This window comes from Pocillopora verrucosa, chromosome 1 (assembly GCF_036669915.1).
Source record: "Pocillopora verrucosa isolate sample1 chromosome 1, ASM3666991v2, whole genome shotgun sequence".
Taxonomy (NCBI): Eukaryota; Metazoa; Cnidaria; class Anthozoa; order Scleractinia; family Pocilloporidae; genus Pocillopora; species Pocillopora verrucosa.
The window spans coordinates 1721414-1737123 of NC_089312.1; the positions used below are offsets into that span (position 1 = coordinate 1721414).

Here is a 15710-nt window from a genome sequence, read left to right on the forward strand (position 1 = left end):
TGATTTTGACAATTTTTCTCTCCAAGTTTAACCCCTTGGCAACTAGAATGAGTAACGCAAGCCGCACATGCAAAATAAACCAACACTCATATGATTGCTCAGTTTTAATTTCAACTCTTAAGTATAATTTAACAATACATTTTACAGGAGACAGTCTCTTAATGTCTACATACTCAAAACACTTGAATTCCATTGAGACAACATTCACTCTGACTCTGTTAGACCTAACTATCATGTACAGCACACCATTTCTAAACGAAAAATACAATGCTACACCTTTCGAATTCCATAGCATTTCAACAATAAGGTCTGAAAAAATATTTTGGAAAGTGAAGTGTAAAACTGAGGTATCAGGACTTCATTGTTTACATGTATATCAACTTGTGAGTTTCACAAGGCCACTACAAATGGTGGCAAGATACCAATATCACAATAATACTATGCAAATTAGAAGGGTAGCAAACTTTTTTCAATTTTCTTGCCTCTCTGTAGTTCCAGCTATCAACAAACTGTTTCACTTTGTGATCAAGAATTAAAAAATAAATGGAAAATAATTGTATATTTAGGCCTTTCTGCTCCCAAAAATTTGTCTTTAATGAGGGAACACTAAATAATTACGGCTTAGACTTAATTCACTACTACAATTTGCAATAATATGCAGGGGGAAAAAATTAAAGTATTTTTGTCTCTACAATCAGCAATAGAACAGCATGCAATTTGTGCTACAATACCAAAATTTTAAGACAAATTTGCGGCAAGGCACTAAAAAGGCCTTCCAAACAAAACGGATGCATGCAAAACAAAAACTAATACACTACGATATGAACATATAAATTACTCTACTTCTTTAGATTTATTATTGTAATGTCGCTTGGTGTTGACTCCAAACTTTACCAAAAAAACTATTATCCTCTTAGCAAGTCTTAGATGTTCTCGGTTCGTCTTCTCGAGTAAAAAGAAAAATTAACACACGCTTCGGGTTAGCCTTAAGTTAGTAAGGGATACTCAATCCACTTGCCATAATAAACATCACAAACACGTGTAAAATCTACGGAAGGCGAAAGCATCGTGAAAATCGGGAGGGTTTAACCCCCCACAACAAAATTAGATATTAAATCCCAATTAGATTGTCCAAAGCATATCTTTGCTCTCACGTCCACGTATTCATCGATTCTCGTCATTTGTGCAAGTTTTCACAGTTTACATAGAACATCACTACTGAATCGCAAAAGAAAGCAGCTAATTTTAATCCTGTTCGAAATAGGAAAGACTCGAACAAGATTAGAACATACTTCTGTAAATATTTACCGAATGTGGTATAACGTTCGAGTGAGAGCAGACGAGTTAAAGGGGTTCTACTAAATAACTTCAAATTCCAGCATAATAAATGAATATAGATATTTATTGTCGAGAATTCAAAGAAAGAGCTTATACTTAACCTTACATAAATACCGTGGTTCCTTTCCGATTCAATTTGTTACCACATAACTCACGACTAGTCAATGTTGTGTCTCAAAATTAATATCCACTACGACTAGACGAAATTTATAGCGCAGGTACCAGAGCGATGAATATTGCTTCGTGAGTATTATTACACTACTTTCAAGTTTCTCATAACAATCAAAATATTATAATAAAAAATTAATGTCTTTGTACTGATGTAACCGAGCGAGATCGCTGCTACTTAATTCGAAAATCGCTATCTTCTGAAGCCCCACCTAAATTGTGAGAATGACACACCTTCGCAAAATTACACCGATTTCGGGTTTTCAACCGAATTCCATCTCAACGGGGCTGCTTCTATCAAAATGACCAACTTTTGTCTCGATTTTAACGGTCAAATACTGGCAATGAAATAGAGGAATAGTGAATAATAATCAGGAAGAATCGAGAATGGATTTACAGTCACGAATCGATCGCGCGTTGAACTACTCAAATTTCCCTCGCAACGGCGAGTGAGCAGCGATTCAATGAATGATCCAGGCATAACACACAACCTCTCTCTCTCTCTCTCTCTCCGAGCAAAAAAATCTGTGCACGTCTCGCAGGTAAGCAAGGAAAAATAATACTTACAAAAAGGAACATACGTCCCTAGATTGAACGCCTAAAGTAATTCATTAGTATTCGGTTAGGTTATAGAAGCATTTTGTTTGCTCAAAGTTCACATAAAACGAATTTGAAAAGCTTACGGTTTATTCCTGAGCGGCTTCCTCGGGTTTAGGTTCCTCACCTCCATCGCCGTTGACCACGGGAGTTTCTTCCTCTTTCTTTTCTTCTGATTCCTTGGCCTCCTCCTCTTTTGATTCCTCCGCTTGTTCCTTTGGTTCTTCGGCGGCTGCCTCTTCCGTTGCATCTCCATTTACCACGGGCTCCTCTCCATTCTTTTCGTCTCCCTCTCCTTCTTTCTTTTCTTCGGTTTCTTTTTCTCCGCTGGCTTCGCCTTCTTTGCTCTCGGCTGCTGGCTCTTGGGACTTGGTCCTCTTTTTCTTTTTGACACTTAGCCTTGATTTGGGTCGTGTTTCTTCGACTTGCTCCTCAGAGGAAAGATCATTCCAGTCTAGCCAATAATTATTCTTCATCTGGTGGCAGAAATCGACTAGATTTTTCAAATCTTCATTCACAACTTTGGCCAGGGGCGAGTTTTCGGCCGTGTGCAACAAGCATGACAGCAGGCCAAACACCGTGCAATCGATAGTAGTGGGCTCTGAACCCATGAAGAACTCTTTGTCGCCCAGGAACGCTGATAGCGCACGAAGATCCTTCTCGCCGATAGCATAAATTTCTTCTTTGTTATGCTTGCCAATTTCGTGCGCTTCTAAGCACTTCACGCACTTGCCTTGATCGAGCTTCGGGCGTACATTCTTTCTGACAACATCCAGCCCTTTGAAGTATTTCTTGGTTTCTGCGAAGTTATCCACCCATCGGTAATACATCAGACTCCAGAACGTGTTTTCCTCGACCATACTTTGAAAAGCTCGCGAGCAAGCTTTGTCCATATCACTCAAATTTGCATCGGGGTCCACTCCGAACTTGGAATTAAGGAAGCCTATGAGGTCGTGTTTCTTTGTCTCGCCTTGATATTCGATGTACGGTAACTTCTGATCAGTACCAGGTTTGTAAACGTTTTCGTAAGGGATCTTCAGCATACGGCAATACGTTTCAACTTTAATACAGGCGGGGAGGGGCGAGGGAATAGCATTCCACGGTGGATGTTGATACAGTGAAACTTTTGGCGGTACGGCTCCATTAGCATCTTCTTGTTTTTCGCCGTCGACGACCGCATTCTCCTCGTCCGGCTTGTTTTCATTTGCCTGCTCCTCATTCTTCTCCTCGACATGATTCTCTTCGGGTTTTTCGACCTCTTCGGTTTTCGTTTCGATCGGATCGATCTCAATATCCACAGGCGGTGATTCAACTTCTGTCGCCATCCTTACGCTTCGAAATCAGCAAAAGTTATGCTCAATGATCAAGGCTTCGATCAGCTACAACGCCTTTCTGTAGCCAACTAAGGCCAAGCCCAACAATGACCTTTAGCTTACTTGAGCACCACGCGTTATTAGCACGTTTCAAGTTTATAAATTGACGGTATTGTCAAAATATTGGCCAATCGAAAGTTGTCTTAAATTCACAAACCAATCACGTGCGTTGTTGCTTAGGTTGGCAAAGTTATGGGTGTGAGGTATAACAAAATGCCGAAGTGGGGTGGTGCTGGGGCAGACAGATTGAAATACACAAAGAGAAAACGTTTTGTGCATCAAAAGAAGTGCCAAACTGCAAACAAAGGAGGTAATTTTCGTTTGACAACTCAATAAAACCGTGTAAATGTTCTGCGTGAGCGAAATTCTTCGCAGAGAGATTCAAACGGTCCGACTGCACATTTTTCTTCGGAGCTTTTCTCTCGATCGCTGCGTGATATTCTAACGATTGCATGATTTTATCTTTTCCTCGATATTCTTTTGAGTGGGGCTGGATCGATTAAATTAGTCTCACTCGAAATCGCGTTGAAGTTAGGATCCATTACACGGAACAGCGACACCAAAATACTGGTTGGAGAAAAGAAACGAACTTGTTCGTGATAACGGCGGGAACAGAACATTACATACCGGTCAAAAATTATTTTGATTGTCGATTGAGCAACTTTACGTCGTAGGGGGGTCAATTTTAATCTAGTCTTTTTCTCACACACCTGAATTGAAATTTTACTGAAATGGGCGGGAGTAAACACGGCTTTAATACAATAAATATGTGACGTAATCGAGACAAGGAATAAGCAACAATTCCCTCTGTGTCTTTTATAGTGCAAAGTTCTGTCCCAAAGTCTTCCGTTCGACCATTTGGTCTAAAAAGATAAATTGTGAATATATTAAAGTTAAAATCTATTTCACGTCGAGATGAATCGGCGCTCCTAAATATTTTGTAGAGGCAGAAAAGGGCCAAAATGTGGTCGTGTTTTGAACATTTCTCAACAATCTTATTTCGAAGTTTGCGTTAATTAATCAGTGGTTAAACGCCTGAAAAATGCAAATTTTAGATTCGCCGTTTTGTCAAATTTTATCAATAATAATTTCGAGCCGAATAGAAATAACTGTGGTGTAAGTATGATGCAAGCGACACAATTGTAAAAAAAATAACTAAGTGCAAGTCGAACTTTGAACGATCGATGTTATGAAACGAACCGTTGTGAAACGAACACAATTTTTTATTGGCACTTAATTTGTGATGATTTGTCGACAGACTAAATGTTGCCATGATGCTATCGTGCTCAATAAAACTGTTTTTTTTGTGTGTGTGTGTGTCTTAAAAAGATAGTCGCAATTAAAAATATAGGAATTTTGGGGTGAAATTTATTGCGTAGACGAATTGAAACTTTCTCCCATAGCCAGGAGGTTAAGGGTTATGCAACTATGATTTCATTATTCACAGCTTATGTCCTCATTGGCATAAACTTGTAAATAAAACGCCCAGGCTAGCTCTAGTTGCAGATTACAGTTGCTCCTTGTTGTGAGTCACTTTCACGTGAGACATGTTTCCGATCTAAAGGTCGTTTTGTCGGTGCAGTGCGGTGAAAACCACGTTTAAAACTGAACGATGCAATTTTTATTACGCCTGTTACGACGATGGATCTATTTCATTGTTGACAGAACATGATGGTATTTGGCTAATTTAATAGTGTTATTGCGGTGAATCCATGTATGTTGGCATTCGTTATCTGCCCTATTTTCGTCGCCCTTGCGACTGTGGTCGCTTTCATCACGTGCCAAGCATCACGCATTCCTCGCCTCAACCCCAGCAGTGACACTTCCGATCACGAAAAAAAAGATGCCCCCGTAGAGTTCTGCTGATTGCAACACTGAAGATCCAATTTGCTTCTCGCAGTTTCATGGGGACATCGATACAAGGCATTCCTTTCCACTGAAAGAAAAATGTTTTTTTTCAAAGCCAATACCAGGTAATCGTTCTTCTCAAAACAAACTATTTTTGCTCCAAGAAAAACAACACTATTTAAACTGGCACAATACAGAGTTTATTACAGGATTGTACTTTGACAGCAAGGGCATTCGGAAAAGGCGTTCAAAGGGGAACTCATAAAATTTCAAGTATCTCCTGATGAACAATTATTTTAGGGGAAATCGTGAGGCAATGTGAGTCTGTAAGGCTCAATGTTCGAGAGGTCTGTAAATCGTCCTTGCCAACCCCTCCCCCTCCCGCCTTTTTATTGCTGGACTTTGTCAAAATCGTGACCAGTTAGTCAAAAGTTTGATAGTCACAAGGGCAAGGGTGTTAAGATTTCCCTATGGCACCATTCTATGTGGGCGAATTCATCACGTTGTTGCCATTTCGAACATTAGTGTTGTATGAGTCATGTGAAAAAATGCTGGCTTGGGAAAAGAGGGAGCCGAGTTTAATATATTCATTACATACTTGGCTGGTCGATGGAATTAACCATTTCAATTTATTCCATGTTTCGTCTGTAGCCTCAAGGGAAGCATCGGTAAACGGAGTCTGACAAACGCATTGAGTTCGCCGCTAGAGCAATATTGGCAGTGATAAAAGATCGTGGCACCTCTTTGCGGCTTGCGCCTTGTATGTTGAGGTTGTTATTCTCGCTGACTTGCAATTGAACAAACAACACCGATAAACTAGCAGCATGAGAGCCATAGAACAAAAAAAGATTGAGCGGTCGAGCGGCTTGAATTATATTCAGCTATTTTGTAGTAAATTTTCGAACCGTTTATTTCCTAACACGAGATGAAAAGGGAAGACACTATTTTTGAAAGGTACACCATTCATGTGCGTTACACGTTATTGCGGGTGGCTCCCACGATACATAAACCCTAAAGTAAAGGAAGTAAACCCATATCATACCGGTAACTTGTGATTATTTTTTTGTCTTTCAGTGAGCACGAATGCGTTGCGTTACACAAACAGAGCGGCGTTGTGTTACATCACGGCAAAATGTGTGGCGTACTCTTCATTTAGTCACGCTCGAGCTTTTGATGCTTTCAGGATTGAGAGTTCGGCTTAAGAAATTTTTTGCGATGGTTCTTTTTTTTTTTTAAGTTAAAGAATTTGGCAATTGTCTCTCAAATGAAATTGAAAGACAGTAAAACATCCAATTCGTTCTGGTGACAATGATTGAGTAATCTGAAAGCGTTTCCATTCCATTCATTTTAGGACAATTCTTGAGGGGCATACTTTGGGTTCCTTCGAAGATAAGAAATGTCTTCACTCTACCGCCATTGTAACAATGGCACTCGGAAAACCGCAACAAAAGTTGTTATTCCTTATGTACGGTGCATATTGGAAAGAGGCCGAGAGTTAGTTCAAGTTAAAAAAATATTATTTTTTTCACTGTTTATCAAAAACTGTATTATTTACATTGCTGGACAATTGGAACATGTCAAGCGTAGCCCTGAACTTCGCTAAGGGCACTTAAATCTTTTGTAAAACAAATTATTTTTAAAAAGCACATCAAAGAGTCGGCGTCGTAGAAAGATGACCCGAGTGTAGCACTGTAATGAGAAACACACCCCTTCTTTAAAGACCTAGAAAGCCCACAAATTTACGGGAAAATGAATTAAGAATTTGCCAGTTCGTGTGTGGTATCCTACCTGAGGTCAAAATCTTGAAATGTTTCAAATATATAGCATGATAATTGTAACTTCTTACAGTGTTTTCATAATTGTAATAAAATGCAAAGAATTCCATTCTTATCGCGGGCCCTTGCGGGCAACTAAGTTTTATTCCTGTTTAGGAATTTTTAGATCCGTTTTCTCAAGGTACTTATGCAAAGCCAGTATTGTAATTTGCAAGAATGTGTCTCAGATCCTAAAGAATTGTGTTCAGTAGACTTAAGTAAAAAAGACATTTACTTCCTATCTGTGTCCGGTTTAAGAAGTAAACATGTTAGGAATTATCTGCATTTAAGACTAAGATATTGGGATATTGCTTCTAATATTTCAAAACCTCAAGAATCTTAATTAACGAAAGAGTGTTTTTTTTATATTTTCCGTGTCAACAGTTCACCCGCATAACAACTTCCCGCCAAAAGTAAGCGCGGGAAAAGTTCGGATGCACAGGCCACACGCGGATGTTGGCGAATCCACAATTCCTAGCAGCAGCACCGTGTGACGTTTGGCTGGAAAAAAAAATTCTACCACTGTACTAAACGAATGCAGATCAAAATACTCAGAATTACAGACGCCAAGAATGCACAATTTCTCCGAATTCGAGTATTATTTAATTAGTTGTCCACTCGGGCCAGTTATATTTTTACAGGATTAGCAATGAAAGCACGAAAAATACTTTCTTTTCAACATTTTAACAAAGCGATGCTTTAAATCAACAATGAAACAAGTGGACCAGACACTAAAATGTATTTATTTACTCCACGTTAAGTTTCCACGACAATGAAACTTAGAACGCCATGTGTTCAGCACGTGTTAGACAGCTGTTCCATGTGGTCTTGCTCGAAACACGTCCGGCACCGTATCGAATAACCTCGACACAAAGACGCGGGAACACCTCGTGCGGCTTGAAAATGTTGAACCCTCAGTCCTGCCCAAAACTTGCTAAAAAGTAAAATTTTATCATTTTCCTTCCGATGCTTTTAAATTTAATTTCGCAACTGAATACTAAACGGCACTACTCTTACCATTTTTTCGACGAACGGGGGCAAAATTTCTAATTTTTCTCGCACAAATGCTAGAATTTTAGGACATTTAACTCATTCTAAGACCAAAAGAAGCAATGTTGTAAACCATGCGATCTATAATAGTCAATAATTTTTTTTCATACAGTGATAGATTTTTTTAAAGTTCATAAGTTTTATTTGACGTCAGCAGAAAAAATAAATTGAAAGGTCGCTTAATGTTTTCAGCGTCGGTGTAAGGTCACTTCGTTTCTCTTTCTTAGAATTTCCCGTATTCTTGGAAAAACTCTTCACACAGCACTGGATGGAGAAAAACTAATTTGTCTATGACTCAAAAGCTACACTTTAACACGCTTCCATAATCACTAGCACGTGTTTGTATGTAAACACGATCCACCCAGCTTTAGAAGTTCTTTCAATTAAAAATCTTTTAGCGTTAGCCTCACGTCCCGAGGGCAGTTCCACCTGCTGTAGACTCTGTTGTTTTCATTACTAAGCTTCCAGCTGTTTCCTAATTAACTAGCAGCCCTGTAAATTGTGCCCCCGACAACACGTTACCATCAGGAATTTTGTAAACAGCAACTAGGTTTAAAAAAGTGTGTTAAATTGACTGTTTTTCATCCCTGACGCGACTCCCGTACGTCAACTGACAACAAGCTTTACGTAGAGTTGTGCCCTTTGCACAGTGTGATAGATTTAAAAATATACCACAATGGTCAAAAATGCACAGCACGAGAATTGATTATATTTTAGATAGAGATTTAAAGCGATATCCCCCAAGTTGATTCATCCGCTTTCAAAAATCAATTCAGTATTCAACTGATTACAATTGCAAATGTAGAACTTTGCATCACGACGTGCATTTGAGCAATATTTCAAATTTTAAGCATCAAGTAGTACTCATTGAAGTGTCCCTTTCATAAATATGTCCTATTTGTGAGTGACACGCCGATAACAGATGGACCGATGGATTCCTCAACGCAAAATAGTGAATCAAGCGGTTTTTAATGAGTATAGCAAGTTAAAAATTCCGTATCAGTGATCCACAGATAAAAACAATCGCATACTTTTTATGTACTTGGGCTACCGCTGAGAAGGATAAAAGAATTTAATAACTTTTATTTGTAAGCTGGTGAACGTCGGTAGTCTCCGAAATAATCGGAACCTTTCCGAATGAATCCGAAAAGTTCCAATTCTTGCAAGATACAGAGAGAGAGAGTGGCACAAATTAGGGAGCGTTTTATTCTCCGTATCACCCGTGAATTTGAGCAAAATTTTGGCGCCACGTCACTTTTGCGAGAATTTAAACGTTATCTCCTGTTAACTACAAGTTTCGTGCTTGCAAATTTCCTCCTGAAGAAATTTAGCCTTTTTCTCAGAAGGGTTCTTTGTTGCTCAGTGGTAGACAGAGCGGAGATCCGAGGTTCATGGGGAATCAGAATTTTCTTTTTTCCCACGTTCATGACAAGATCAATAACATATTTTTTCATTCCATTACCTTGCTCAAAATTTACTATCTTTCTCATTCAAAAACGACAGCAAAACTCGTGCAGAAAAAGTCAGATGTAGCCAATCAGAGTTCCACAGAGAGGCTGGGATCCCTGTGTGCAAATCTGGGATCGTTACTAAATTCTAAATTCTAGTTACTCGAATCCTTGTTCAAATCGTGATATTACTCATTGTCTTGCATGTGCCCCCACTCTCTTGATAAAGGACTCGCACACTCTTCCGTCGTTGACAACAATGGATAATTCCAAGCTAATCTTGTTATCTTTTGGCCCGGACCAAACGGCCCCACATTGAGAGCAACCCCGAGACTTTGGAAACTTTGAAAAAAATGCCAGACTTCTAGACCGAAATAAGTTAATCATTACTTGATTTTGAGACCATCGTAAAAGTTGACGAGATTACGAGATTGGATGAAGAGTTTTCAAGAACCCACCAGTTTTTCAAAGTACCCTTGGCCACCTCCAAAGAACTCTACCTCCATCAGGCTGCACAGCAGAGAAAACTTGTAGAAACAAAACCTTGTCCCAAAAAACGCTTGCCAGTGTAATAGCGGTTGTACTTTCCGTGTCTGATTCCACTAGTACAGCAGATCCAAGTGGAAGTGTTACGCGTTACAAGTGTATATTTCCCGCTTGCCCTTTGTTTGTTAGTTATTTACATCATTCTTCTGTGTCTGATTTGATCGTGAGAAACTTGAAGAAACTCTAAATTCGTCTTGACCCTGCCTATCTAATTAATCCCATTCATTTTATTTACCCAAATCCAATTTCCGAGGCTGGCTCTGAACGGAAGAGAGGAACGAGACTACCCAGCTTTGTTTCCAGTGCTAATAACATGTATTGACTCACTCGCGTGAACAATTGGAATAAGGCGTTATACAATTTTGGATGCACAAAACTAATAAATCTCAAAAGTAATTAAGTTTACTAACCAAATATTTCCTCGTCCGCCTTCAAAAGCAGCTTAAAACTACAAATTTTTAATTGCAACATAGAGTGATAAATATTTCTTAAGAGGTTTTGAAACCAGGCAAAGTCTTAGTCAATTTACTCCTTTATGTGCACGCATGGTACAGTATTTGTGATGGCTTGGATCAGATGGAAGACCAATCATTATTTTGCATTACAAAAAAGGTATTAACGGATAAACGTGTCGATTAAGTCACTAAGATTTTGCTGCATCATGGTTTAACACAATTCAGTTTGATTGACTCTAGTTACAATCATTTTATCGAGCTGGTCAATTGTTTACTTATCACGGATCATTGGTCAAAGTGGTCGTTAGGTGCTTCAGTTGTCTCGTTGTGACAAAGGCACACGGCTTTGGCCACGCAAATGAAATTCATCTCGGTTTCCTCTGATCTTTCAAAAAATGCACTCATAATGGTTTAGCATTTGGTCTCTTACACGTTTAGATCCCAAGTGAACAATGGCGACGGCCTAGCTTGGCTTTTTGACAAAGGCTCAACGTCGAAAGTAATCCTAATGATAAAAGAAGTAGACGCTCATCAATAATACATGAAGTTTAATAATCTCATTTTTGGATTTGTTTCGCCCATAAAACTATCAAGTTAAATAAAAAACGTCATTGACTTGCTTTGTGCACGACCTTCATTGAAGTAACTTATGTAAACAGTGCAAATTTCACATAAGCGGGAGAGGGGAGGGGTGGGGTACGCCGTAGAGAAAATATCTCACTGTTCGGTTGAGAGTAATCACGTGAAGGATTCTTGACGATGTTTATGACATCAAGGCACAACTGGCCAATCAACTAGAGTTATAATAGGGTAAAGGGGTAAGTTTCTAAAGAAACTGTGGTGCTGCGTCGGTGAGAGAGTATAACAGATAATTTAGTGTTAACAACTGGGTTGATTCAACCAAACGTCAGCTTTTTTACCCTTTACGGTGGCTAACTTACGTTTTCAATGAAAACGTAAGTTAGCCACCGTAAAGGGTAAAAAAGCTGACGTTTCGAGCGTTAGCCCTTCGTCAGAGCGATTAATCGCGATTAATCGCTCTGACGAAGGGCTAACGCTCGAAACGTCAGCTTTTTTACCCTTTACGATGGCTAATTTACGTTTTCAACCCAGTTGTTAACACTAAATTACCTGTTATAATAGGGTAATTTGATATTATCAACTGAGTTGATAACGTAAATTAGCTACCGTGAAGAGTTTCAAACCTGAAGTTTCGAGCGTTCGCCCTTTGTTAGCCCCTCGGTATTATTAACTCAGTTGATATTACCAAATTACCTTGCTATACTCTCTCACACCGACACAGCACCACAATTTCTTTAGAAACTTACCCCTTTTAGTTGAGTTATAATACTCGACTGACAGACAACTCTTCACTCGACTCTGAGAAGACTTTTCAGAAATGCCAGTTGAATGCTAAATGGAGAAAGAGTAACAGACCAAACAAGCAAACGCAACAAACTAACCCCCCCCCCCCAAAAAAAAAAAAAGAAAGAAAAAAAAAAAAGAAAGGGTTAATCGTTCTCTACAAGTGGGTTCATTTGACAGCTTACCGGCCAAGCCAACTGTACACCTACTTATTTAAAAATTTCAACCAAATATTCGCACGACAATCGCGAAGTCTCGGGGGGAAGGAAGAGGGGGCGAGATAAATCAGGTGAGTGAGCTTCCTTGCTTCGGTAGATTGGGTAACCCTTTAAGGCACGACAAAAGCCATTACAGACAACAGACCTTTGCACTTAAAACCATCACCTTTCGCAAAACAAACCCAGGCACAAACAAATAAAAAAATAAAATAAAACAGAAAAAGAAACACAAAATGTTACAAAAGGTACTTTAATAGCAAATTGTACTAAAAAAAATCACATCACAACATCGTGAAAATATTACAAGCATACTTGTGATTTAAGACCACCAGAAATTACTTGTTAACTCTGGGTTTCTAATGCAAGCTTCATCTCATATTTAGAGCAACCATCCTATATTTTGAAGGCAACTGTGTGGTTCCTTTCAGTTCTGACGTGGGGATCACTTCCTAAAGAATTGCCCGTTCTACAGAGCTTGTCTGGTGCATTTCAAACTCGTGAGAAACAATAAGAATTACCCATTACACAGTATAATGCTTTCATTATAAATAAAACCACTTCGGTCAATGGTGCCTTATGAAATAAAGAATACGGCTAACCGTCTAAAAAGCTAACCTGATCTATTTACAAACTTTTGTTCCCAGCAAGAAAAGAAAGATTACGTAACAAGAGAGTAATTCCAAGATCCACAAAAACTCTAAAGTTCATTAATTGTCTTTTCACATGCTCTTTAAACAACCTTAACTATGAGAATCTCGGATCAATGTCAGTATCAGCAACTGCGCATCTACCCCTCCCCTGATTCAACAACAGTCACCTGATGACAGGTAAGGTTTAATTATGGGAGGGGTAGGTGCGCAGTTGTTTAAGATACTGACATTGATCCGAGGATCTTTCTTTCTTTCTATTGGTACCGAATTCCAATACAACGTAACAACCAGTTTTTAAATAATATTTTTCACTCAGTATACAAAGTATAATAAGACCTATATTACCCCGGAAGTCAATAATATATATATTTTTCATTTCCTCTATCTTCACATCCTGCGTGAAGTCTACAACCAGTTACCTTTTCGGTCCGATACGAAAGTTATTTCCCTGGAAAAAAGGTTGCTTATCACCTCTTTCTCCGTCACGCAATCTTTCCACCGTCCCAAAGTTACATTTCACGCAAAGCCCTACGCAATATTCTGTTTAAAGTTCCCTTACTTAGCCAATATTTCTGCTTACATTTTGGTTTTCAAAATTTTTTCAAACCGTCTAATGATATACGATTACTCGTCACACGAAAGGTTTAATATTTGAAACAAGTTTCTTTTTTAACCTCACTGGGGGCTATACTTATTTTGGCCAATTGATACATATGTAACACGACCATAACAAAAAGTTCAAGGTCGTCTCCGTAGAATTTTGACCCATAAGAAGAAATAGCACATACTAGTTTGATTTGTTTGTTGACATATTAAGGTTAAATAACAGTAACTTCATAGGGACAGCGTACTAAACGTATAGCACCTCCCCTCCCCCCCATTCTCCCCCCCCCTACACGCACAAAAAATGAAGGAAAATGAAAATCAGGAAAATACGACTGGATATTCTAAATGGGCTCCTGTCTTCTTTCCCGCCCACTTCCCAAAACTTTTTGTTACGTCGTTCGTGCTTTGCCACCTATCTATCTGCAAGCAAATGGCTTGGAAGCTAAATCACAATCCTATGAACTGTAGTGAAGAAAATTCTGAGTTACCTATGTTTACTTCAAATACAAACTAATTTCATTGTCTACAAACAGATAAGTCAGAATCTATTAGTTGGCTTATCTGCAATCCGTAAATATCCCGTTAGTAAATATAAATTTTACTCTACACGTTGATTTCCACTGGAACTTTGTTTTTGTTGTTGAAGTTTTTCAATAGCGATTAGTCCCGTTCACATAACCACTAAGAAAAAAAAAAAGACAAAATTATATGATAAGCTGTGTAGCCGCATTTTGATTGGTTCTTACCTATGATCTATTAGAGAAAAGACGCATAAATGACGTCACCATTAACGACATTTTGCTTTTCATTTTTGATGATATATAAAAAAAAAACATATTCCATGTTGCCATCTGCCTGTTTCGTCGTAAAAGATCGCAGAAGTCGTCAAAATAGGGTAAAAACATCAGTGGCACACTCGGCTACTTTTTTGTTTCAACCACATTTTGAGGTCATCTCTCAGTATTACTAATAAACAGACACACGGCAACATGGAGTGTGCAAACCAAGCGTTGTTTAACGGAAGTCAGACATATTGACGAAAACTCCGTTTGAGAGAAAAGCGAGAAGTAGAAGGAACGTAAACTGAATGTTGCGCGAAAACCCCGACGAGACGGCGTCGAATTTGGCGGGAAAACGCGGTTGCCAAGGTCAGTGATGCAAGTTTTATGAGAATGCTCCTGTACTGGAGGAAAATTGGGTAAAACAGTACACTGGAGCAGACAAAACCAGTGTACCAATTTTTTTTTAAGATTTCAATGAAACGCTATTGCGAGAAGGGGAAGAAGAAGCAGCAAAGGAACACGAAAATGAATTTGGCGCAAAAAAACAATGCACCCGACCTCAAGGCCGTCAAATTTGCGGGACATCGTGGGAGCCACGGTTACTACTTTGCGAATATTAGAAAATACTACGCTTCAGGAGTCGAAGTTTGTCGCTGTAGCAGGAGACAAACTGAAAAAATAACTGCCAGGTAAGCTTTTTAAACATGACAAGTAATGCATAGCTTTGATGATATCGGTCACAGAGGAAAAATCGACAGAATTCTTACAGAATTTACTTGAATTCAATCCACGTCACCTCGGAAGAACCATGCTAAAATCAAAAACACAAGTTAGAGTTGGTTGTTGAAAAAGTCCGTCAAAATGAACTGGATCTTTCCTCTCGAGTTTCTATCTATCCACTAGAGAATAAATGCATGAACATCATATGCTATGAATCAAGCTCGATGGTGACGAAAACGGCCTAGTTTATCGTTTCAAACACAATAAATTTAGCAAAAATAGCGGTCGATGTTACCCGCCACAGCTCGACGGCGAATAAAAATTCAAGTTCTACTGTTGCTATGTCTGACTTCCTCTGTGATTATCACGTTCCACGGAGACAAGGAAGAAAAGATAGACATTCTTAATCTTTCTTTCTCAACCTAAAACTAAAAACGGCTGTGGTTCGATGCAATTACTGACCCTGCTAGTCATATGTTTCGTTGCCTGTAAACTAACTTTCCTTGAACCAACAATTAAGACACAATTGACTCTAAGAATGATTTTTTTAAAGTTTTGGTTAGCACTTTCAAAATTTCTCAAACACCAATAGCTCTCTTAGCGCTAATTGGGAAAATATTTGATAGTATTTATATTCAAATGTAGCGATTCCTATGGTGAACATTGAATTAATTTAAGGCTGACTGGTTAGGAAAAACGAAAATGTTATGGAACTAGTTTAAGTCGTATATT

At 38.8% G+C, this 15710-nt stretch overlaps 2 protein-coding genes across 8 annotated transcripts in view; both read right to left on the reverse strand.

Annotated features, from left to right (window-relative positions):
• Positions 1-91: 91 nt before the first annotated feature.
• LOC131788428 (failed axon connections homolog) lies at positions 92-3553 on the reverse strand. The gene has a single exon (XM_059105517.2). The coding sequence runs from the start codon at positions 3426-3428 to the stop codon at positions 2193-2195; it is 1236 nt and encodes a 411-aa protein (XP_058961500.1). The 5' UTR covers positions 3429-3553; the 3' UTR covers positions 92-2192.
• An 8901-nt stretch (positions 3554-12454) lies between these two features.
• The window catches only part of LOC131788300 (prominin-1-A), a 32991-nt gene continuing 29735 nt past the window's right edge, over positions 12455-15710 (reverse strand). For 5 of the 7 annotated variants that reach the window (XM_066172742.1, XM_066172728.1, XM_066172736.1 and 2 more), the window contains one exon: positions 12455-14157. Coding sequence is in view for 2 of the 7 variants with exons in the window: in XM_066172744.1 (XP_066028841.1) it covers positions 14127-14157 (31 nt within the window). In the remaining 5 variants the exon portion in view is untranslated. Of the gene's footprint in view, positions 14158-15025; positions 15070-15710 lie in introns of all 7 variants that reach the window. The other 2 variants (XM_066172746.1, XM_066172739.1) reach the window with 1 other exon arrangement.